Here is a 24,946-nt window from a genome sequence, read left to right on the forward strand (position 1 = left end):
CTTTTTTTTTTAAGATTTTATTTATTTATTTGACAGAGAGAGATTACAAGCAGGCAGAGAGGAAGGTAGAGAGAGAGAGAGGAGAAAGCAGGCTCCCTGCTGAGAAGAGAGCCCGATGCGGGACTCGATCCCAGGACCCTGAGATCATGACCTGAGCCGAAGGCAGCGGCTTAACCCACTGAGCCACCCAGGCGCCCCAAACTCTACTTTTAATCACTCTGTTGTGTACCCTTCTTCAATTTTAAGTAAAATTTCATCATTATCTGGAGTTATCATAAAGTGTTTATTTAATTTAATCTATCTTATTTTAAAGATTTTATTCATTTATGTGAGAAAGAGACTCAGCATGAGCAGGGGGAGGGGCAGAAGGAGAGGGAGAAGCAGTCTCCCCACTGAGCCCATTGAGCCTGGAGCAGGGGACATGGGTCTGGATCCCAGGACCCCTAGATCATGACCTGAGCCAAAGTCAGACACTTAACTGACAGAGTCACCCAGGCACCTCTGAAATATTTCTTTTTTATGTGCTCAGCTCCCCACATCACTAGAATGTAAGGTCCACGGAGCAGAGCCCTTGTTTATTACTGTGTATCCAGTGCTAGCAAAATTTGCCTGGATAACGCTGGTGGCCAATGTATGTGTATTGGTTGGATGGATACATGGGTGGGTGGGTGCGTGGATGGATGGGTGGCTGGATGAGACACAGCCAAGGATGGAAGGAGAGGGAGGGAATCCAAGCTGATCCACACCTTCCTGCCTGGGGGAATTCTTGGATGGATGGAGGTACCAATCATCATGATGGGCCCCCAGAAAGGAGAGCAGGTTATGAAGCATGAGTGCTTTCAACAGCATATGTGAGGAGACTGCTAAACATTTGCAGCGGGGGGTGGGGGAGGGGGGTGGGCGGAGTTATAGGTGGAGTTATATGCACAGCTTGATGTAATGGTAACTATTCTTTCCCCTTTTTTTTTAAAGATTTTATTTATTTATTTGACAACAGAGATCACAAGTAGGCAGAGAGGGTAACTACTATTTTTTAAATTGACATACAAGTTATGTTGGTTTCAGGTGTTCATGGTAAATGCTAGCTGACCTCCTAAAATGTCTCTTCCAGATACTGCACCTGGTGGTCCATCCTCACTGGGAAGCCAGTCAGCATGTTCTCTCGAAGTCTTTCCTGGAGCTCCAACAAGAGGTGAGCTGTCAGCCATGTATCTCGTAGAATGCGCAAGGCCACATGCATCAGACTATCCACCAGAGTCCATCAGACCAAAAAAAAAAAAAAGGACGTGTAAAATTAGTGTTTGCATATAACAAAAAATCTTGGGTGGGATGGTTGCAGAGTTGATGTAGTAGATCAACAACACTGTCAAAGCCCCAACTTCTTGCTGGTTCACTTGTCCTGATTCTTGTTATTTCACAGTTACAAGATGGCAGCCAAACCATGTAAGTGAATTCCAAGCTAGGGAGAAAAGAGAGACGGAAGGCTCTCTTCCTCGACAGAGTATCGCTTCCTTCAGGAAAACATCTGTTTAACATGCTTCCCCCTTCCCAGTGGTCATCCCCATATACCCTCTTAGTAGGGACTGGGGCCCATTCCCAGACCAGCCACTGGCAACAGGGAATGAGGTTGCTCAGGACTGGTTGTGTCAACGTTCCTCCTCTGGGGCTCATGAAGGGACAGCATTCCTGGAATCAAGGGATCGGCACTCATTACCTTAATAGAATCAGGACTATTGACAAGGAAGAAGTGAGTGTGGGCTGCAGGTCAGGCAGCGCCAACGTCAACAATAGCGCCAATGATTCTGGACACCGTTCAAGGCACCTGAAGGCACGGGGCATAGCACAGGGCCTAGATATCGTAACTCCCTCTTTGTTCTCATTCTTATTTTAAGCATTTCTATTTTCCTAATGTTCTGTGTCTCAAAATGGGAATACTTTCTCAGGAAAAGACAAAGAATTTTACAAAATTCAAACATTACTGTCACAGTTATCTTTGTTTGATTGAAATAGAATCACAGTTGACAAAAAGGGAAGGACAATGGGTGTATTTATGAGCCTAGAAGTGTTAATTTTTAAAAAGTATTTTATTTATTTATCTGACAGACAAAGATCACAAGTAGGCAAAGAGGCAGGCAGAGAAAGAGGGGGAAGCAGGCTCCCTGCCGAGCAAAGAGCCTAATGCAGGACTCGATCCCAGGACCCCGAGAGCACTACCTGAGCCGAAGGCAGAGGCTTTAACCAACTTAGCCACCCAGGCACCCCAATATTTTTTAATACACATGAAGAGAGCTAATGAAATAACTTTATCAACAGATAAATGGATAAACGAAATATGGTGTATTTATATGTATTCCACATGTATACAATGTATTCTGTTTGTATACAATGGAATAATAGACTTAAAAAGGAATGAAATTCTGATATTTGCTACAGCATTAGGCCAAGTCAAAAGAGCCAGCACAAAAAGGCAGATCCTGTGTGATTTCACTCACTTGAGGAGCCTAAAGTAGTCCCGTTCATGAAACCGAAAGTGGAACGGTGGCTGCTAGGGGCCGGGGTGGGGGGAGGAATGAGGAGTTAGTGTTTCATACACACAGGGGTTTCTGTTGAGCATGACGGTAAAGTCCCGGAAATGGATAGGGGTGATGATTGCACAACTTTGTGAATGCAGTGTAATGTCACTTAGTCTGTCAAACACTTAAAAAATGGTTAAAATGCTAAATTTTAGATGATGTATATTTTACTACAATTGAATAGAAAAGAGAACATGCATTCCTTTTGAGAGAGTTCTGGGATCACATTGTGATCTTTCATTCACCTTCCTCTGGGCAGATAGTATGAGCCTCTGGTGACATCCAGGTAAGACAGTATGCATTTTAGTCTGAATCACGGTTCCCCCACCGTGGCACCCGGGCAGTTTGGGCTGGATAATTCTTTATTGTGGGGTGTCCTGGGCACTACAGGATTTTGAACAGCCTCCCTGGCCTCCGCTCACTAGACGATAGTAGCCCACCCCCACCCGCCCATCCCCCAGTTGCTGCGGCCCCAAATATCTCCAGACCTTGCCAGAAATCCCCTAGGGAGGACACTGTCACCCTGCTGAGCACTCTTGTTCTAGATTAGGCATTCACTTCTATGCCAAGTCGATTTCCCAAAGAGACTTCAAGCACGGGACTTATGGGAGGGATAAGTTCTCTGGTGCAGATGACGTATCTGGCTTTTTTTTTTTTTTTTTTTTTTTTAAGCGGGCACAGAAAACTTGGCAGCACTGCCTTCTCAGACTTAAACGTGCCTATAAATTATGCAGCGGTCTTGTTAGGAATGCAGTTTCTGATGCATTCAGGTGGGGACTGGGGCTCACGTTCCCATTTCCCACCCTCTCCTTGTGAGCCCACAGGGGATTTCAGTGTCTCTTCACCAGGAGGACCCCAGGGAACCGGTGGCTGAGATTAAGATGTCCTTTAGGTGCCCTCGTGGCCTTCCGTCAGCTCCTGGGCGTGGACCATTGAGTAGCAAGGATAGAATGAATACTGTTCCCATGTTAGTGTCTCCACTTCCCAAGAACAGGGGACATCTTTTTAGAGTAGTACCATGGTTCCCAGGCTCCATCCAGAAAACTCTCCGGTGGATACTTTAGAACAAGTAGGCACTAGATCGTGGTTTGCTTTAAGTCATGAGTCGGTCAGTGGTTGCTGATGAGTCTTCCACGGACCCCTCCTTCCTCCCCATTAGATCCCCAGGAAACCTACAGGGACTATGTGCGCAGGAAGTTCCGGCTGATGGAAGACCGCAATGCACGCCTAGGAGAATGCGTCAACCTCAGCCACAGGTACACCCGCCTCCTCCTGGTGAAGGAACACTCAAATCCCATGTGGGCCCAGCAGAAGCTTTTGGACACAAGCTGGGGACAAGCGAGAACCGTGGGACACCAGACCAGCTTCATCCAGTTGGAGACCCTCTTCGAGCCCGACGAAGAGCGCCCGGAGCCACCGCGCACCGTGGTCCTGCAGGGAGCAGCGGGAATGGGCAAGTCCATGCTCGCCCACAAGGTGATGCTGGACTGGGCCGACGGAAGGCTCTTCCAGGACAGGTTTGATTACATCTTCTATATCAACTGCAGGGAGATGAACCAGAGCACTGCAGAGCAGAGCGCCCAAGACCTCATCTCCAGCTGCTGGCCTGAGCCCAGCGTGCCCCTTCGGGAGCTTGTCCGAGTCCCTGAGCGCCTCTTGTTCATCATTGATGGCTTTGATGAGCTAAAACCCTCTTTCCACGACCCTCGGGGCCCCTGGTGCCTCTGCTGGGAGGAGAAGCGGCCCACAGAGCTTCTCCTTTGCAGCCTGATTCGGAAGAAGCTGTTGCCCGAGCTGTCGGTGCTCATCACCACCAGGCCCACGGCTTTGGAGAAACTGCACCGCTGGCTGGAGCACCCCAGGCATGTGGAGATCCTGGGCTTCTCAGAGGCAGAGAGGAAGGAGTACTTCTACAAGTACTTCCACAACACAGAGCAGGCTGCCCAAGTCTTCCATTTCGTGAGGGACAACGAGCCCCTCTTCACTCTGTGCTTTGTCCCCATGGTGTGCTGGGTCGTTTGCACTTGCCTCAAGCAGCAGTTGGAGGATGGGGGACTACTAAGACAGACGTCCAGGACCACGACCGCAGTGTACATGCTTTACCTCCTGAGTCTGATGCAGCCCAAGCCTGGGAGCCCCACCCTCCAGCCCCCCCTCAACCAGAGAGGGCTGTGCTCCTTGGCGGCCGACGGCCTCTGGAATCAGAAAATCCTGTTTGAGGAGCGGGACCTCCGGAAGCACGGCCTCGATGGGGCCGACGTGTCTTCCTTCCTCAACATGAACATCTTCCAGAAGGATATCAACTGCGAAAAGTTCTACAGCTTCATCCACCTGAGTTTCCAGGAATTCTTCGCTGCCATGTACTACCTCCTGGATCCCGGGGAGGCAGGGGCCGGCCCCGAGCTGACAGTGGCCAGGCTGCTTGTGGAGTATGGGTTTTCAGAACGGAGCTTCTTGGCCCTCACCGTCCGCTTCCTGTTTGGACTCCTGAACGAGGAGATGAGAAGCTATGTGGAGAAGAGCCTTTGCTGGACGGTCTCGCCTCACGTCAAGGCAGAGCTGTTGCGGTGGATCCAAAGGAAAGCTCAGAGCGAGGGCTCCACTTTGCAGCAGGGCTCCCTGGAGCTCTTCAGCTGCCTCTACGAGATCCAGGAGGAGGATTTCATCCAGCAGGCGCTGAGCCCCTTCCAGGTGGTGGTGGTCAGCAACATGGCCACCAGGATGGAGCACTTGATCGCCTCTTTTTGCGTGAAGAGCTGCAGGAATGCCCTGGTGCTGCGTTTGCACGGGGCCGCCTACAGCACGGATGAGGACGATGGGGGGAGATGGGCGTCGGGGCCCCAGATGCCACCGGCACAGTCGTAAGTACTCGGTGGAGTTCACTCTCCAAGTTCTTGCTTTCAACCACGTCTGTGTCCTCACCTGGGGTTGACATGGCTGCCACTCCAGGAGATACTTGGCAAAATCTGCAGAAATGTTGGGTCATCACAGAGGAGATGGGGGTTGCTGTGGCATTTGGGGGGCAGGCCAGAGTCCCCAGAATGGCCCCACCACCACAGAGGATGGTCTGGCCCCAAGTGTCAGCAGTGTCCCGGTTAGTGTCTTGCTCTAAACAGTACCCATTTGGACTCATTTGGAGCCCTGGTCAAGGAGAGCATATCCACTCGACAAATACCATCAAGGGTGCTTTTCTGCAAAGTGCAGACAGTGGAGTAGGCCAGCAGTGCCCCTGCAAGCCCAGACATCCTAATGGGAGGGGAGAGAGACAATGAACAGTAAACAAATGAACAGGCAAACAAGCAAAAAATAAATAAATAAATAAATAAAGATCATTTGGGTAGTTTCAGATAGAGAGAACCGTTATAAAGAAAATACAACAGAGTGGTGTAAGAGACAGTGATTTGGAGGGCTGGGGGGCTTGAGGAGGGGATGGAGGAAGGAAGCTCAGAGGATTCTTTTGGCTTTTTGGCAAGGAGTAATCGTAGATGCATAGAGTTGAGTGTCACTAAAATAGAAGAGGAAAATCATCCTTTCCCCTTCTACCCTCTTAGGTCTGGCATGGAGGCCTGTAAATTAAATAGCCAACATACAGAGTAACAGAGAAGAACAAAGACGTTTTTAGATGTTTATTTGTTCTGGGGTGCCTGGCTGGTGTAGTCAGTAGAGCATGTAACTTTTGATCCCAGGGTCATGAGTTCAAGCTCCACATTGGGCATAAAAATAGGAAGTTTATTGGTTGTTCTCACTGAACACTCGGGAGTCCCCAGAGATGAGGAACTCAAAAGGCTGTTAGAACCTGGAATTTTATAGCATCCTAACACAAGATCAGGACATTTTTAGGGGCACCTGGGTGGCTCAGTGGGTTAAGTGTCTGTCTTCAGCTCAGGTCATGATCCTGGAGCCCAGCTCAGGCTCCCTGCTCAGTGGGGAGCCTGCTTCTCCTTCTCCCTCTGCCTCTCCTCCCTGCTCACAGGCTCTTGCACTCTCTCTGTCTCTGTCTCAAATAAATAAATAAAATCTTTAAAAAAAAAAGTGCAATACATTTTTAGAGAAGTGGCAAGACAAAGGAAAGGGACACTGAGTTTCTCTGGAGGTTAACTGGGGGAAGGCAGAAGTATGGGGGACGCTAATGGACTGATGTGTTTGATCAGGTCTGTCTTGGAGCTGTAGGGGAGGGAAATTCTCTTCTTCCCTCTTTGGGTCCCTGGCTGGGGCTAAGAATCAAACTGACATATGACAGATTCACTGGGGAAAAGCAGACATGGTTTATTGAATTTTCATGTGTGCCTGGGAGCCTACACCAGAGCAGGAAGCTCTCATACACTCTGATAAAAACAATCAACTTGTGAAGAACTGAAAGGCCATCTGAGGGCACATCAGGCTGAATTTCGAATCAGCTTTATCTTGTCATTACAGAGAGAGCTACACTAAAGGATCTCTGAAATTTAGGGGCACCCGCCTGGCTCAGTGAGTTTAAGCATCTGACTCTGGATTTCAGTTCAGGCCATGATCCCAGGGTCCAGGGATCGAGCCCCCCATGGGGCTCCCTGCTCAGCGGGAAGCCTGCTTCCTCTTCTCTCTCTCCTCCTGCTTGTGTTCCCTCTCTCACTGTCTCCTGTCAAATCAATAAATACAATCTTTAAAAAAAATTAAATAAATAAAATCTGTAAAAATAAAATAAAAGATCTCTGAAATGAGGGGTGTGCCCGGCTCAGTCAGTGGAACATGTGACTCTTGATCTTGGGGTCATGAGCTTGAGCCCCGCACTGGGCACAGAGGTTTACTTAAAAGAAGAAAGACCCTAAACATGGGTTCTAAGACAGACCATATAACTGGAAGCAAATCAGGAGGCCTCACGGGCAGCATGTCATGCCCTGTGCGGTGAGTCAGCCCATTCTCCATCCCAGGCTGATTCAGAGGAAGGGACTGTCATAAGACTTTAGAGATTCCAAACTGCAGTATCTCCCAAAATTCCCCAGAAAGTGCAGAGCTTCTAATTATAGCCCGGTCTTTCTGGCCACCAGTCCCACCCAGAGGCTCACCCTGAGTCTCCTTAGGAGAGCAAAAGATTCTCCTGTTCCCCAGAGAGTCCAAAGGACTTAGGAGCCCTGGGTCAGGGATGGGGTCAGAGACCACGTGCTGGAACAAGAGATGGGCCCTAGTGCTCTTACAACTTAGGAAATCACTAAGGTTTTAGGGGGTCTGTGCCAGGAACCAACCGGGGGGCAGAAATCAATATATACACTTTCTAATCTCTTGAAAGCGGGAACCACAAATGCAAATGCTTGCCAAAGCCAGAGTGGGGGAGGGGGGAGCAGAATAATTCCCCCACCCCCAAAGACACCTGTGCCCTAATCCTGGAATCGGTGAGTATGTCACCTCCCAGGTTAAAAGGGACTTGGCAGGTGTGATTAAATTCAGGATCTTGAAGTGGGAAGCCAGGAGAGATTCGAGGCCAAGAGATTCGAGGCCTTTGGAAGGAAGACAGTCTGCCCTGACGCCCGCCCCGGGAGACCCCGTTCCGATTTCTGACCTCCAGAACCAGAAGACAGCCGACTGTGCTGTTTCAAGCGGCCATGCTTGGGGAGATCAGAATCAGATACCACCGGCCGGCGGCCACCTGGCGTTATTCAGGTTTGGTGGAACAAGGTCATAATGCACCCAGCTCTCTGGGACCCGGTGGCTGCCTCCTGCTCACGAGGTCCCTGTGCAGCCGGGCTTGGTTTTTCAAGAAAGTGTAGAAACCCCTGTTTTGTGTGAGGCCTTCTGATTGAGAAATTATTGGAGGAATTCAGCTCCCAGGCCACAGGCTCGTACTTCCGGCTCTGGATCTTCAGGGAGAGCGTTGTACATTCGTTAGCTGGGAAGAAAGGGAGGGACTGCAGAACGCCACCAGGTTCATCGGTGTTTCTGGAACGTGAGCAGAGCACCAGGAGGCTGTCAGAAACAGATGTCGGGGCTGCACCCTCCGCCCTGGGAATGTCTGATGCAGCGGGGTTCCTGTTTCTGGCAGGCTCCCGGGGGGGCCGCTGCTGCTGCTGGCGGGGGAGGGGCGGGGGTAGAGGGTAGAGAAGGGCTCCCTGGTGTTAAATCTACAAGAATCAAAGCCCCAACATTTTCTGCCCTGAGCTGGCTGCTAATGCTCTTGAAAACTAATAAGAATGATTACAGTGGGATATTTAAAGTACACGCAGGAGTGGGGGGCTGCTGGGCTCTATTGGTAGAGTGTGGCACTCTTGATCTCAGGGTTGGGGGTTCAAGCCCTGAGTGGGGCGTGGAGCCCATTTTGTAAAAGTAAGAAAGATGACAGATGCTTCCTCAAGCCCGAGGTGACACAGTCCGCACGCAGTTGTTGGGCAGCGTCGGGCACAACGCGGCTTTGTCCTGTGTCCCTCCTTGCAGAGCTGAGAAGAACCTGCTGCCCGAGGCCTACAGCAAACAGCTCGCCGCCGCTCTGAGCACCAAGCCCAACCTGACCGAGCTGGTTTTGTCCCGCAACGCGCTGGGCAGCCGGGGCGTCAGGCTCCTGTGTCAGGGGCTCAGACACCCCGGCTGCAAACTTCAGAACCTGAGGTGAGTCGGGGCGGGCCTGCACCCCGTCTCCGCGGGGCAGGGGGGCTGCGTCAGGAAGACCCATGGTGGTGCTCGCTCTCACTGACCGCACGGAGCACAGCACAGTGGGGGCTTAAACAACAGAAATTCATTTCCTCAAGTTCGCATCCAGGTGTGGGCGGGGCCGCTCGGCTCCCGATCCAGTGTGGGCGGGGCTGCTTTCCCCTCAGTCATCTCATTGTGCTTTCACACCTGCGTTATCTTTGTCCTTTCCTCTTTTTGTAAGTCACAGTCACAGTAGTGACCTCATTTTAATTACTTCTTTAAAGACCTTATTTCCAAAAACAGGCACACCCCGAGATACAGGGGATAGGATCTCAGTGTACGAATTAATTAATGTAGGGGTACACGACTCAGCCCATGCCTACCGGAAGCAGTCAGCAGAAAGCCCAGCATCATTACCTCCCGCTTCTCTTATTGTATCTCCTCCTTTCCAGGCTTCTTACCTCCAATCACGCTGCCTGATTTCAAAGCAGAGTGCACAAAGCTATAGTAATTAAAGCAGGCTGGTGCCAGGGGCGCGTGGCTCACCCAGTGAGAAGAGCAGGGGACTCTTAACCTTGGGTTCCTGAGTCCCAGCCCCACACTGGGGGCAGCGATTACTTAAAAAAAAAAAAAAAATGCAACAAAAAAACACAACAACAACAACAAAACAAGTGAAGGTGGTAAATTTTACGTTATGTATATTCTGCCATGCTGTTACCAAACGTGGCATTATTGAGGCTTGGCTTCCAGAAGTTAGATGACAGCCGGTTGAGGGAACCAGGAGTATGTGGATTCTGACCCAGAGCACAGCCCTGCTCCTGTGGGGAGCGTCCTGAAGGGCAGACACAGAGATCAGAGCCCAGAAAAGCAAGCTACCATTTTGTGAGCAGGACATGGGCCGGATCCCAAGACATAATAATAAATAAAACTGTACGTTCTTTAACCTGTGCCAAGTGCAAGGAACCATGCCAAGAGCTTCCGTTATATATGTCACCAACTCATTCGAGTCAATGCCATCAGACTTACTTTCCTGCGGCTCAGGGACAGACGCGGTGATGGGCAAACTTCCACAGGCGGGTGGGTGCCTTGTGACATCTTACGTTATTCTTGTTGCTTTTATTTATTTATTTTTATTTATTCTTTTATTGACGTATCGTTGACATGCTGGAAAGCTCAGTGGTGCTTTTTCTTTTCTTTTTTTATATTTTAAAGATTTTATTTATTCATTTGTCAGAGAGAGAGAGAGAGAGCACAAGCAGACAGAGTGACAGGCAGAGACAGAGAGAGTGAGAAAGCAGGCTTCCTGCTGAACAGGGAGCTCAATGCAGGACCCATCCCAGGATTCTGGCATCATGACCTGAGCGGAAGGCAGCTGCTTAACCCACTGATCCACCCAGGCACCCGTCAGTGGTGTTTTTTCTTCAGTGTATGCACTGTGCCAACGTCAGCATGAACTCCAGGCAATTTTCCCCACAGGGCAAACAAACAAACACCCTAGTCCTTAGCAGGCACTCTCCAATTCCCTCTCTCCCCTGGCCCCTGGTGCCCCCTGATCTCCTTTCTTTTACTTTAGATAAAGGGGAAATAGGGGGCACTTGGGTGGCTCAGTCGGTTGTGTATGCCTTCAGCTCAGATCATAATTTCAGGGTCCTGGGATTGAGCCCTTTGTCTTTCGGGCTCCCTGCTCGGCGGGAAGCCTGCTTCTCCCTCTCCAACTCCCCCTGCTGTGTTCCCTCTCTTGCTGTGTCTCTCTCTGTCAAATACATAAATAAAATCTTTAAAAGAAAAAAAGGAAGGAGGAATTGGTATAGACCAAAGCAAGGGGAGACACAAAGGACAAGGGGCAGAATCACCACCATGGTGACATGGCCCTTCTCCCCTCCTCCCCACCCCCTACCCCCCAGCCTGAAGAGGTGCTGCGTGGCCAGCTCTGCCTGCCAGGACCTCGCGGCCACCCTGATGGCCAGCCGGACTCTCACGAGGATGGACCTCAGCTGCAATGGTCTGGGGCTGCCGGGCGTGAGGCTGCTCTGCGAAGGGCTCCGGCATCCCAGGTGCAGGCTGCAGGTGATCCAGTGAGTCTCAGCCCCTCTCACTGCAAGGCCACTGCCCTAAACAAGCCCCCCAGCATTCCCGGGGGCGGGGGACTGGCTTCACTCCCTACACTTCTGGTCACAAATGTGTGGGATTTCCCACAGCAAGTAACTCTGCACCCCAGTGGGGCGCCCTACAGTTCCTTTACAGTTCAAGTCCATTCTGCCACCATCTGCCAGGAGGTGACGGCTAGCGCCCCCCCCCCCGCCCCCGCCAAGCTTCAGATCAGTTACAAGTCCCTGTGGTCACTTGGCTTCTCAACTGCCTTGGCTTTGATTACTCTCCTAGAGCAGCTCAGAGAACCCAGGGAAACACTTAGGTTTATGGGTTTATAAAGGATATGGCGAAGGAAGCAGGTCATCAGCCAGAGGAGGACCCCATGGGGTGAGGTCTGGGAGGGTCCCAGAGCGGAAGCTCCTGCCCCACAGAGCTGGGGCACGTCACCCTCCCAGCGTGGACGTGTTCACCAGCTTGGAACCTCAGAGCTGTGTGCTCTGGGTGGGGGGTGGGGGTGTGGGGTGGAGGGTGTTATGGGTTTATGGAGCCTTCCCCTTGTGGCCCAAAGATCATTAACTCCATTCCCGGCCCCTCCCCACTCTGAAGGAGGGTGGGGGGCAGGGCTGCACATTGCCTGCCTCTCATCCTGGCGCAGTCTCTCTGGTGCCCATCCCATGTGGCCCACCTATTAGAACCAGAGACTCTCCTGGCATTCTTGTCACATAGGAAATGCAGGGATTTCAGGAGCCCTGTGTTGGGAACAGAGGGTGGTGGGGCAGAAACCAGCACGTGTGTTTTCTACCATCTCCTGCCACGTGTCTCGTCCTGTTCCTGACCATGAATGCCTACTCAGCCTCCGAGCACCGTCTCAGATGACCCAGAGAGCCTTTCCTAACTGTGCATAGCGTGTCAAACCTGAGTTAGACGTTCCCCCCTCCCCGGGGTGGTTTTAATCAACAGTAGCTCACTGTCCGAGCACTTGCTGTGTGCCCTGTTCCTTTAGTTAAGTATGCCCCTGCTGTGTGCCCTGTCCCTTTAGTCAAGTACGCAGTCCTTGCAACAGTCTTGTGAAGCAGGTGTGATTATTGTCCTTTCCGTAGAGGCAGTGAGCCTCAGACACAGGGGTAGCTCCCAGAAACATGACACGCGCTTGCTTGAGGGTGCAGGGCTAGTGAGCCTCAGAGACGGACACTCCCACGTCTTGAGCTCTAGGGACCTCGTCCTGAGCTATGGTGCACTCCGGCCTCACTGCCTTTGCCTTCCCTGGAGGGTCCTCACTTACCCCCTGCCTCATGGGACCAGATGCTCCCTGCTGGAAATGATGAAGTCTTGTTCATCTGTGAGCTGTAGTGACACGTGTGTGGGTTCGTGTCGGGTGATTCGAGGGCCCAGGGATGAGTGGGCAGGATAGAGGACAGCAGGATGGCACCCTCTTCACCGTCTCTTTCTTCCCTAGATTGAGGAAGTGTCAGCTGGAGGCTGGGGCTTGCCAGGAGATCGCATCTGTGCTCAGCATCAACCAGCATCTGCTGGAGCTGGACCTGACGGGAAACGCGCTGGAGGATTTGGGTCTGAGGTTCTTATGTCAAGGCTTGAAGCACCCCATATGTCGGCTGCGGATCCTGTGGTGAGTTCTTCCTGGGGCCGACTTAAATGCAAGTCTCCTGGGGTGTGTGGGTGGTTCAGTCATTAAGCATCTGCCTTTGGCTCAGGTCATGATCCCGGGGTCCTGGGATCGAGTCCCACATCGGGCTCCTCACTCAGCAGAGGGAGTCTGTTTCTCCCTCTCCCTCTGCACACTCTCTCAAATAAATAAATAAAATCTTTAAAAAAAAAAAAAGATTAAAAAGATGCAAGTCTCCTCGTATGGAGGGATGGTATAAAAATGCATCCGACTTGTACACCTGTGTTTGTAGCAGCCTTATTCGCAAGAGCCCAAAGGTGGAAACAGCCAAATGTTCATCCATAGGTTCATGGGCAAACAAAATATGGCACAGCCCCACGACGGGAAATTATTCTATCTTAGAAAGAAAGAAGGGGAGGGTGCCTGGGTGGATCAGTGGGTTAAGTCGCTGCCTTCAGCTCAGGTCATGATCCCAGGGTCCTGGGATCGAGTCCCGCATTGGGCTTTCTGCTCAGCAGGGAGCCTGCTTCCTCCTCTCTCTCTCTGCCTGCCTCTCTGCCTGCTTGTGATCTCTCTCTGTCAAATAAATAAATAAAATCTTTAAAAAAAAAAAGAAAGAAAGAAAGAGAAAAGGGTGAAATTCTAACACGTGCCCCAACGTGGATGAAACTGGAGTGGTGTTGAGTGAAATGTCAATCAATGACAGAAGGACAAAGATAATATGGTTCCATTTACGATGGCCCTAGAAGAGTCCAATTTAGACAGAAAGTAGGACCGTGGTTGCCATGGGACTGGGGCAGGCAGGAATGGGGAGTCATGCAGAGTCTGTTTGGGACCACACAAAGTTCTGAGCGTGGATGGTGGTGATGGTCGCACAGCCCTGCAGGGTACTGAGGGCCACTGAGTTGTACACTTAAAAATGGTTAAAACGGGGGCTGGTTCAGTTGGAAGAGGGTGTGACTTTTGATCTCGGGGACGTGTGTTCGAGCCCCACGTTGGGTTGGGCACAGAGATTCCTAAATAAAAAGAAAAGGTTAGACAGGTAAATGTTATGTTTTATCTTTATTTATGTATATACTTTTTAAAAGTAAGCTTTGTGCTCAATGTGGGGCTCAAATTCAAGAACCACCCTTCCCCATCAAGAATCACATGCTCTACTGAATAAGCCAGCCAGGCATGTCATGTGATGTATATTTTACCAGAATAAAACATAAATAAATAAACATCAAGAGGATAGTAGCATCGGTTGCAAGCATCAGTGGCAAGCATCATAAAGCCCCTTAAAATAAACAACCTCTCCCAAAACGCTTGTGGTCGCCAGCGACAGACACCCCATCTCAATGTGTTTGACGATAAAAGTGAATTTGTTGGCCTCTATGACCAAGAAGCCCGGAGGGAAATACTGGTTTCCAGCACGGCTGAATCCAGGGACTCACGTGGTAAAATCAGGACTCTGTCCCTGTCTTTCCTTTCTATATATGGGCAGACACTATGCTAAATGTCAACAGAGGACATCTTTGAGGGACAATAGTGTTTCCCTGCTCTATATTTCTATCAGTGAAGGCGGTTCTAACTGAACCCCAGACACGTGACTATAAATTTATGGTGTCACATCCAAGAGAGGTTGAGGAATCACACACGATGGGCACGGAAATGTTGTTCTGTGTCTTCTTGGTTATTTCAGCCAAGAAAATCATTGCACACACACACACACACGAATAAATAAAATAAAATACACATGTCATAAAATGACCATCTTAGTTTTTTTTTAAAAGTAGTCTCTGCACCCAACATGGGATGCTCAAACTCACGAACCAGAGATCAAGAGTCCCGTGCTCTACCAGCTGAGTGGCCAGGCGCCCCCACCATCTCACCATTTCGAGGCATACAATTCTTGCAAAATTAAGAGTGTCCATTCAACACAGACTCCCTGTCTCCCTCCCCCGGCACCTGATAACCTCCATTCTACTTTCTGTCTTCAAACTTGACTACTGTAGGTACCTCATATACATAGAATCACAAAGTGTGTGTGTGTGTGTGTATGACTGGTGTATGTTACTTAGTATCTTTTCAAGGTTCATCCACATTGTAGCATGTGTTTGTGTGTTTGAGGTTCCTTCCTCCTCACAGCTGAGTGACCTCTCATTGCATGGATACACCACAGTCTACCCATTCAATTTCTCCACTGATGAACACTTGGGTTGCTTCTATCTTTTGGCTATTTTGAATAATGGTGTAAACACTGGAGTACAAATATCTCTTGGAGCCCTTATTTCTAATTCTTCGGGCTATGTAACGGAGAAGTGGAATGGATGGATCCTATGGTTTCTTTAATTTTTCATGGAGCTGCCATATTGTTTTCCACAGCCACCGTACCATTATCCACTCTTACTGACAGTGCGTAAAGTTTCCAGTTTCTTCACGTCCTTGCCAACACTTGTGATTTTCAGGATTTTTTTTTTAATTCTTAAAAAACTTTATTATTATTTTTTAATAATAGCTCTCCTAATGGATGTGACATGGAATCTCAGGGTGGTCTTGATTTGCATTTTCCGAATGATGAGTGGTGCTGGGCATCTTTTCATCTGATTTTATTTTATTTTATTTTATTTTTCATCTGTGTTTATTTTCCGTGGAGAAACTTCTATTCAAAAAGCTTCTGCCTATTTAAGAAAAAATGAGTTATTTGTTTGAAAACCATTACAATTGGGGGTAGGGAGGATAAAATCGGTGCTGTGTGGAGAACACTCCCTGATCTGTGTTGAATTGGGTTTCTGGCAGGTTGAAGATTTGCCATCTCACTGCAGCTGCCTGTGAGGACCTTGCCTCCACCCTCAGTGTGAACCAGAGCCTGATGGAGCTGGATCTAAGCCTGAATGACCTGGGGGACCCTGGGGTGCTGCTGCTGTGCGAGGGCCTCAGGTGTCACCAGTGCAGGCTCCAGACCCTTCGGTGAGTCTTGCTTTGCTCACCGTCATCCGAGTTCAAGTCTGCAATCCTTGCTCTTATGTCTGAGCTCACTGGGGTCATGCTCACTCCCCTCTTCTCCTAGCCTCTAGGTACCTCTGCTGCAAAGATTTTTCTGCCACAGAGCCTTTGCACAAGCCGTTTTTTTTCTTCCTGGGATGCCCTTCTGCTTTGCTGATCCCCCTTTCACCCTGGTGACATCTGTTCTATCTGTGAGGAAAAACAAACACTTCTTCCTCCTGCATGGCTTCCCTGACCCCTAAATAAGGTCTAGATTCCTAGTTGCAGCATTTAATTTGATCTTATGCTTCTCAGCATCCATCATTAAAACTTGCCATTTGTGTGCATGGGTGTGCACTTCCAAAAGTGAAGAAGCTGTGCCAGCTCCATGCTCTGATGGCTGGTGTAAGAACTGGCTCAGGGAGGGGTGTTTGAAAATTTGTGCTTTTTATTTTTATTTATTCTTATTAAGTTTTTAAAGTTTATTTTATTTATTTAAGTTATTTATTTATTAAATTTATTATTTATTATAATATCCAACTCATGACCCTGATATTTATTATGTTATTATTATTTTTATTAAATTTATTATTGAATTTATTAAATTTATTTAAGTTATTTATTTACTAAGTTTAAGTTTATTAAGTTTTTGTTTTAATTCCAGATTAGTTAACATGTTTTTAAATCAATAAACACATAAATACACCCAAAGAATAAAAAGAATGCAGAGGGCTGTTCATTTTCAGAAAATCATTTTTGGGGGGTTCCTGGGAGGCTCAGTGGGTTAAGCATCTGCCTTCGGCTCAGGTCATGATCCCAGGGTCCTGGGAATGAGTCCTCGCCTCCCCTACTGGTGCTCTCTCTCTCGCTCTCCCTCTCAAATAAATAAATGAAATCGTAAAGAAAAAAGAAAAAAAGAAAGTCATTTTTCTCTGTAGTCCTAAAGGAGAGTCTGTCCCACAAAAGCCTCAGGTTTTTTGGTTTTGTTTTTTGTTTTTTTTTTTTTTTTTAATTTTTTTTTATTCCTTTGACAGAGACAGATCAGAAGTAGGCAGAGAGGAAGGCAGAGAGAGGAGGAAGCAGGCTCCCTGCCGAGCAGAGAGCCCGATGCGGGACTCGATCCCAGGACCCTGAGATCATGACCTGAGCTGAAGGCAGAGGCTTTAACCCACTGAGCCACCCAGGCGCCCTTGTTTTGTTTTTCTTTCAAGACATCATGGACAGTGGGCTTTCTCTTGCTGTTGCTACGTTTGGAGACGTGCCCTGTTTCTTCACCTTCTTCTCTCCTCTCCACTGCATCTGGTATCACTACGGACCCACAGATACTTGTGCATGAATTCTGTCTCCTTCTGGCACCCCTGAGCTCTTCTGCAGGCACCCCTGTCATCTCACCATTGGCTCCCTCTCCCCCCACCAGCCCCACTGAGCTCTACACCTCCCGAGGCACTGATTTGCATTCCTTTGCCCTGCCTGGCACGCCTTCCTCTGCACGCCCCAGAGGCTACGGAGTCGGAGTCGTGCCCCCCCCCCCCCCCCCCCCCACCCCCCGCCTCCGCACAGTTCCTTCTCCGTTGTGTCCCTCTCTGAGCCACAGGGAGATCCCACCCTGGGGCAGAGTCACACACTCAGCCTGAATTTGCATCCTTGAGATCGCAACACTTCTGAATAGCTCTCTAGAAAGATGGGCCATTTAAATTTCCACCCGCAATTTAGGAAAGCTACTTTGAGGGGATCTGGATGGTTATTCAGTTCTCTATCTGTAAAACCCTGGTGGGTGTAAACCATTCTTAAGTGGAAGTTCAGTGTTCAGTAGCTCTTCCTGTGCTTACCCACTTTTTTGGTGTAAGGTTTTCCGACGAAATAAACACAACACCAGGCAAAGTGGGTGCAAGGCAAGATTTATTAAAAACGCTCTCCGACGAAGTTTCAGGGCTCAGGAGAAGGGGAGCCAGGAAAGTTGCGTCGGAAGGAGGTGGGCACCCTCGGGGGAGGTTCCGCCACTCTGGAAAGCAGAGTGGCGGAAGTCGTGCCCAAGGCAGGGAGGAGGGGGCTTTTAAGGGGTCTCGGAGGAAGCTCAGGGGTCTTTTGGAAGTTTCCCTTATTTGGATATCCCGCCTGCTCATCGTGATCCCATTGGTCCACGGGAGCCCGGGGCGGGGGTCTCAGATTCCTGCTTGGGCCTTTGTTCTCCTGTCCGAGCTCAGGTCTTGTGGCGGGAACTTTCGCCATCTTTAGTAGCCCTTCCTGCCAGCCCAACATTTGGTTCCCCCATCCTGTGGATTGCATGTTCGTATAATTTATTTATGTCTTTGGTGTGTGTCCTACACTGGTCTTCATGCCCAGATGTTCCCTGTGTCAGGGATCAATCTTTTGTTGAGGGCAGCCCATGGAAAGTCTGCTCAGCGGGTCACCAATCTAAGTTGTCTGTGGTTGCTTTCATCAAATTCAAATCTTTATGTTTTGAGGTCAAATCCATATGTATTTCTATGATTTACATTATTTTTTTAGAAGATTTTATTTATTTATTTGACAGAGAGAGAGAGAGAGAGCACAAGTAGGCAGAGAGGCAGGCAGAGAGAGAGGGGGAAGCAGGCTCCCCGCTGAGCAGAGAGCCGGATGCAGAACTTGATCTCAGGACCCTGAGATCATGACCTGAGCCAAAGGCAGAGGCTTAACCCACGGAGCCTCCCAGGTGCCCCTGATTCATATTCTTTGGCCAGGCTCCTGGCTGGTTCAGTCAGTGGAGTAGGTGACTCTTGATCTTGGGGTTTTGGGTTCAAACCCCTCATCTTGGGCATAGAGATTACTAAAAAAAACCAATAATAACAATAATAAGTAAAAAAAAAAAAAACTTAAAAAAAAAGAAGTCCTTTGCTAGTACACTATCACAGGTGTATTCTGTTTCTTCTTTGTGTCTACATATGTGGTTAGGCACAGTTCAATTTTTTTCCTCTAATTTTTGTGTTGCCATTTAATAAAGGGCCCATGCTTTCCTTGCCGATTTGTAATGCCAGTCTTTTCCCCATATTGTAGTTTTTCCGTTTCTTTCTTTCTTTCTTTTTAGGTTTATTTATTTAAGTAATCTCTACATTCAGCATGGGGCTCCAATGCATGACCCGGATATCAAGAATCCTGAGCGCTTCCGCCTGAGTCAACTAAGTGCCCCTCCCCCATCCTCTGCTCTCCCCGTGTTTGGGCTTGGAATCTAATTTCCTGCTGTTGAAATTGCTGTCGCTTGTCACATGCTCCACTGTGAAGAAGAGTCTGTCTTTTGCTTTTTGTTTTAGCAGATTTTCAGTTATTCGTAGACATTTATTCTGCCATTAAATTTTAGGATGTATCAAAAAAAAAAAAAAAAAAACACACACACACACACACACAAAAACCCAACTCTTTTCAGAGTGCATTGGTCCAGTTACCGAGTGTGGCTCATACTGATTGACTGAGGCTGGGCTCCTTCTCTGGTCCAGACACAGCGGGCCAGCCAGATGTCTACGTTACACAGACCCTGCGGGTCACCCTCAAATGGCAGTTCAGGAGTTCACCGTTGGGAGCTGTATCTCAGGCAGAAATACCTGAAAACCAGGGGAAAAATACTATGTCGTGAAATATGGCACTTTTTTTTCTTTAAGATTTTATTTATTTATTTGACACAGAGCGAGATCACAAGTAGGCAGAGAGGCAGGCAGAGAGAGAGGGGGAAGCAGGCTCCTTGCTGAGCAGAGAGCCTGATGTGGAGCTTGATCCCCGGACCCTGGGATCATGATCTGAGCCGAAGGCAGAGGCTTTAACCCATTGAGCCACCCAGGCCCCCGAAATATGGCACTTCTGACCCTCTCAATACCCCACATGGTCTCCCAGCGGTAAGGGCAGCTACATTAACGGCGAGGACAGTCGCTGAGGGTCCCCAGGTCTGTGACCTTGAGCAGTGCATGGCGTCTGTCTGTTGGGGCCTTGGAGCTCACAGGTGTCTCCTAACAATGGTAGGACATGTCGCATTTCCCTCCCAGCGGCAGCCGCCAGGAGCAGAGGAAGTGCCACTTAGGAATCGCTTGCTGTCCCGAATCACAAACGGCCCCTGTTTCTGGCTGTTGCAGTCGGAAAAGAAGGCAGCCTGCTTCTCCCTCTTCCTCTGCTGCTCCCCTGCTTGAGCTCTCTCTCTTTCTGTCAAATAGATAGATAAAAAATATTTTATCTATCTGTTTGACCAAGAAAGACACAGGGAGAGAGGGAACACAAGTAGGGCAAGTGGGAGAGGGAGAAGCAGGAAGCCCAGTGCCATGCTCGATCCCAGCACCCTGGGATCGAGCGCCACATTGGGCTCTCTGCTCAGCAGGAAGCCTGCTTCCCCCTCTCTCTCTGCCTGCCTCTCTGCCTACTTGTGATCTCTATCTGTCAAATAAATAAATAAAATCTAAAAAAACAAACAAAAAAAACCCAAAAAACCCCCCAAAATAAAAACCCCAAACCAAAAAACTAGTTCAGGTGAGGGCCTGCTGGAGCGGGGTGGCCTTCAGGCCTCCTCTTGCAGAGGGGACATTTGGACACAGTGCACAGGCAGGAAGACGCAGTGTGAACATGGGGTCAGAGAGAGTGGTGATGCTTCTACAAGGCAGGGAACACTGAGGACTCCCCGGGGCGGAGGCTGGAGCAGGTCATCAGGGCTGAGGAGGGAAGCAGGCTCCCGGCGCAGTGAGATGGTGTTTCTACCCTGGGCCCTGCTGGGGTGGTACTCGTTGCAGCAGCTGGGGGATGCTCGTACCCCGGCAGCCATCCGATAACCAGCTCACTCCAAACAGTCCTGTCTTCCTCCCTTCCCGCTCCCCCCTTCCATTCTGGTCTCTCTCTTCCTTCTGATGAAGCCCCTTGCTTCTCCCTTCTTCAGTCTGGGGGCGCCCAGCTGGCGCCCAGACCCCAGGGAGGTCTGCAGGCTGAGTCAGCTGGGCTCTGGGCATCCTGTCTTCCAGGCTGGGCATTTGCAGGCTGAGTTCCGCCGCCTGCGAGGGTTTCTGCACGGTGCTCCAGATCAACCACCACCTTCGGGAGCTGGACCTGAGCTTCAATGACCTGGGGGACACGGGCATGTGGCCGCTGTGCAAGGGGCTACGACATCCCACCTGCAGGCTGGAGAAACTATGGTGAGCCCCGGGCGCCGGGACGGGTGGGGTGCATCCTCGTCCCATGGCCATCCCTCCACGGCTCCGGCAGACACCCCCAGGAGCCCCCGGAGGTGGAAGGAAAAGCCACAAAGAGCTCCCGGAGGAAGAGTTAATTCTCTGTGGGATGCAAACATAAAATGCCTCCCTTTCTCTTGGCTCCTTGCCCATGAACATTTTCTGTAAAATTCCCCTTTTCCGTTGATACTCACTTACACAGCTGCGTGGCTCTTCAGTGACCTTTATAGAATAAAAACTCAGTCTGCTCTAGTGTGAATTCTGGGCAAATGGGAATTGTCCCTTCCTCCTCCTCCTCCTCCTTCCTCCCCGGAACCTGCTTGGCCCCCACCCTGAGGGAAGGACTGTCTGTTTCTGTTGTGGTCGATTCTGAGTCTCTTCATTATCTGGGGCCCTGGGTAGGTGGCCATCGAGATGGTGTCTCAGGGACAGCATTTTCCTCTTATTTGTGCTGCTGGGGTCCCTGGATGTCGGTATCTCTCCCCATCTGGCTGGCATCCAAACGTCACTCTATCATGGGGATCATGTGGGCATTCTTACGGGACCCCTGGGAAGTGCCCCGACTGCCCAGTCTCCTGACATGGAATCAGGGTCGACCTCCTCATATATCACCCCCCGCCACTGTGGGTCTCACCCTAACCTTCCTCTCCTGACCCTTCTTTTTTGTTGTTGTTGTTTTAAGATTTTATTTATTGGGGCACCTGGGTGGCTCAGCGGGTTGAGCCTCTGCCTTCAGCTCAGGTCATGATCCCAGGGTCCTGGGATCGAGCCCCTCGTTGGGCGCTCTGCTCAGCAGGGAGCCTGCTTCCTCCTCTCTCTCTGCTTGCCTCTCTGCCTACCTGTGATCTGTCAAATAAATAAATAAAATCTTTTTTTAAAAAATATTTTATTTATTTATTTGTCAGACAGAGTTCACAAGTAGGCAGAGAGGCAGGCAGAGAGAGAGGAGGAAGCAGGCTCCCTGCTGAGCAGAGCGCCCAACGAGGGGCTCGATCCCAGGACCCTGGGATCATGACCTGAGCCGAAGGCAGAGGCTTTAACCCACTGAGCCACCGAGGCACCCCTCTCCTGACCCTTTTGCACCCGTGATGTGGGTGGCTCTTCAGCCCCAAGCTGGTTTTTCCTCTTCCTCTGCAAGTTCGTGGCCATTGTCTTGTACCTCCTTTTGGAAGCTGGCATCTCCTGCCTCACAGCCTCAGCCAAATCAAGATTAAATATTTCCACTTAGCATCCCAGCTGTGGTAGTACTTCTTTCAGCAGTTCCTGTGAGGAATAAATGATGAAGCAAACAAAGCCCTTAGCAAGGTGCTCAGCACACAGCTGGCCCTCAGTAAATGTGACCTGTTCTTATTCTAACAGCAGAGAATGCAGGAAAGAAACACAATGGGAGGCAGATTGGAAGTCAGAGAGAATCAAAAGGCATATGGTTTGGGCATGTGGCAGCCCAATTCATACTGGCTCCTTTAAAAAAGAAAGGGGGGGCACGTATTGATATGGCTTCAGGCATGGCTTGATCTAGGTGTCTGGAGTCTTGGTGTCTATTATCTTATGTACTTGTTCCTGCCTTGGTTCCTCTATGGAAAAAGTTTAGCTTTGATCCTACTTGGTGGTGAAACACCCGCAGCTCTATGGAGGACTTCTTTTTTTTTTTTTTTTAAGATTTTATTTATCAGAGAGAGAGAAGGGGAGAGAGCGAGCACAGGCAAACAGAATGGCAGGGAGAGGCAGAGGGAGAAGCAGGCTCCCCGCTGAGCAAGGAGCCCGATGTGGGACTCGATCCCAGGACGCTGGTATCATGACCCGAGCTGAAGGCAGCTGCTTAACCAACTGAGCCACCCAGGCGTCTATGGAGGACTTCTTAACCAGGTCTAAGTTCTGAAAGAAAAACTCCAGGAATTGAATAAGGTTCCGATTCACTGGTTTTGAATGGGTCCTCTGTCCAACCAAAACATAGTAACTGGAGCCATGGAAACCAACCAGCCAACTCAGACCTGGACCCTGAGCTTAAGGACAGTGTGAACCCCCAATGGGCTGAGACTGGGGTTTCAAAGAGAAATTGGGGTAGAACTACCAGGAAGGGCAGTGGGTACTTGACTGCAAAATCAGTGGGTATCCTAGAGACATGGAGCTGCGAATTGACAAGCATCCTTGAATGCCTCTCAGTTGGGTGCTACTCTGCTGTCTCTTCAACTGGTCCCCTAAAAACATCATCCTAAATCCCTCTCAAGACTTTCCAAAATAGCTCCTTAGGTTTCTTCCACTGTTCCTTGTCTCCCACAGGCTGGATAGCTGTGGCCTCACAGCCAAAGCTTGTGAGGATCTGTCTTCTACCCTTGGGGTCAACCAGACCCTGAGGGAGCTTTATCTGACCCATAACGCCCTGGGGAACGGCGGTGTCAGGCTTCTCTGCAAGGGGCTGAGTCATCCTGGCTGCAAGCTTCAAGTCCTCTGGTGAGACTTTCTGGTTCGGAAGGAGGGAGGACACGGGGCTTGGAAGTGAGAGTCAGGGTCAGTGATGGAGATCCATGGTTGGGATGGACAAAGAAGCTAGAAAATTTACTAACATTTCCTCCGTGCACTCTCCGTGCACTAATGCGCGTAATTAGCATGGAATGCCGAGGTGGCCTTCCTTTCCTATTCTAATTTGGCCACTTGCCAGCTTTGCGATGGGTTTCTGCACATTCTCCGGCTCTTCAGTATCTGTCAGATTGAAAGGGTCGGCACAGGTCAGGGACAGATGACGATGTGGAGCCCAGCCTGGTCCCCGATGGGATTTGAGGTTTCCAACAAAGTACTAGTCAATAAACTTAGGGTAATAAGGCAAGAGGTATGGATTCCAATGTCACAACAATGGCCTGGAGTAATGTGTTCTACTCTGTATCCCAAGGTTGTTTGGAATGGACCTAAACAAAATGACCCAAAGAAGGCTGGCAGCCCTTCGGCTAACGAAACCTCACCTGGACATTGGTTGCTGAATGTCTTAGCTGCTGGCTCTTCTCTCGGACTTGGGGCAGAGGAAGGAGATCCCGGAACCCACCAGTCAACATGTTGGTCTGCAAACTTCCACACAGGATAAATCCCTTGCCCTGGAGCGTTAGTTCTGGGAATGTGGATGTCCTGGGGAGAACTTAGGACAGGTCCCGAGGACTCTCGGAAGGGGGTGGTTTTGTACCTCCCTCCCCAGGACACTGCAATGTCAGGAGATACTGGGGTGGTGCTGGGAGCTGCTGGATGGAGTGGGCAGAAGCCAGGGGTCCTTTTGAACACCCCATTGGCTAAGTGCTGAGGTGCAATGACATTTGGGGTAAAGCTGAGAAACCTGCTCAAGGATCCCTGAAGGCCGGCATGCCTTAGGACGCTTAATGCCCACAGCCCCAAGCCATGTTCTGCATGTACAGGGCTCTGGCCCCTGGCTGGAAACCAGTGCATTGCACCGGGACCCCCCTGCCATGGTTAACCTACTGTAACCCGCCAAACAGCCATGCTTTGGGGGACAATTTGAAGCGGGGAACCTCAGGGCCCAGTGATGGGCAGTAACCCCCACCCTTAGTGATCACGACCAACTAGAGGCAAAGGTGGGGAAGCCAGTTAAACGGAGTCTGGGGCTATCTAGCAAACGCAGGGGCACAGCTGCTCCCTAGGCCAGCCAGTTCCAGGGGCAGTTTCAGCTTTCCCCCTCCTCCCCAATAAGGGAAAACTGCCAAGCATGTATTCTGCACCCTTTTTCTGTGGGAGCCCATCTGAGCTGGGCCACTACAATCTCAACAGCATTCCATAGGCTTGCAACTACGGTAGGTGCCATGCCTAAAATAGCGGGGGGGGGGGGCACAGCACGTGGCACACAGCAATGGAGACCTGCCAGCCACACGGTTTCAATTAGCTTCCCAAACTTGTACACAACAGGCCCTTCCCTCACTGCA

At 49.9% G+C, this 24,946-nt stretch overlaps 1 protein-coding gene across 1 annotated transcript in view; it reads left to right on the forward strand.

The window, feature by feature from the left end:
• The window catches only part of NLRP12 (NLR family pyrin domain containing 12), a 28,857-nt gene extending 4,615 nt beyond the window's left edge, over positions 1 to 24,242 (forward strand). Inside the window, exons 2-10 of the mRNA XM_059383337.1 lie at positions 1,112 to 1,192; positions 3,733 to 5,434; positions 8,976 to 9,146; positions 11,075 to 11,245; positions 12,718 to 12,888; positions 15,667 to 15,837; positions 20,820 to 20,990; positions 23,307 to 23,477; positions 23,914 to 24,242. Coding sequence (XP_059239320.1) covers positions 1,112 to 1,192; positions 3,733 to 5,434; positions 8,976 to 9,146; positions 11,075 to 11,245; positions 12,718 to 12,888; positions 15,667 to 15,837; positions 20,820 to 20,990; positions 23,307 to 23,477; positions 23,914 to 24,001 — 2,897 coding nt within the window. The 3' untranslated portion in view covers positions 24,002 to 24,242. The remainder of the gene's footprint in view (positions 1 to 1,111; positions 1,193 to 3,732; positions 5,435 to 8,975; positions 9,147 to 11,074; positions 11,246 to 12,717; positions 12,889 to 15,666; positions 15,838 to 20,819; positions 20,991 to 23,306; positions 23,478 to 23,913) is intronic.
• The last annotated feature ends 704 nt before the right edge of the window (positions 24,243 to 24,946 follow it).

This window comes from Mustela nigripes, chromosome 17, assembly GCF_022355385.1.
Source record: "Mustela nigripes isolate SB6536 chromosome 17, MUSNIG.SB6536, whole genome shotgun sequence".
NCBI classification, from domain to species: Eukaryota; Metazoa; Chordata; class Mammalia; order Carnivora; family Mustelidae; genus Mustela; species Mustela nigripes.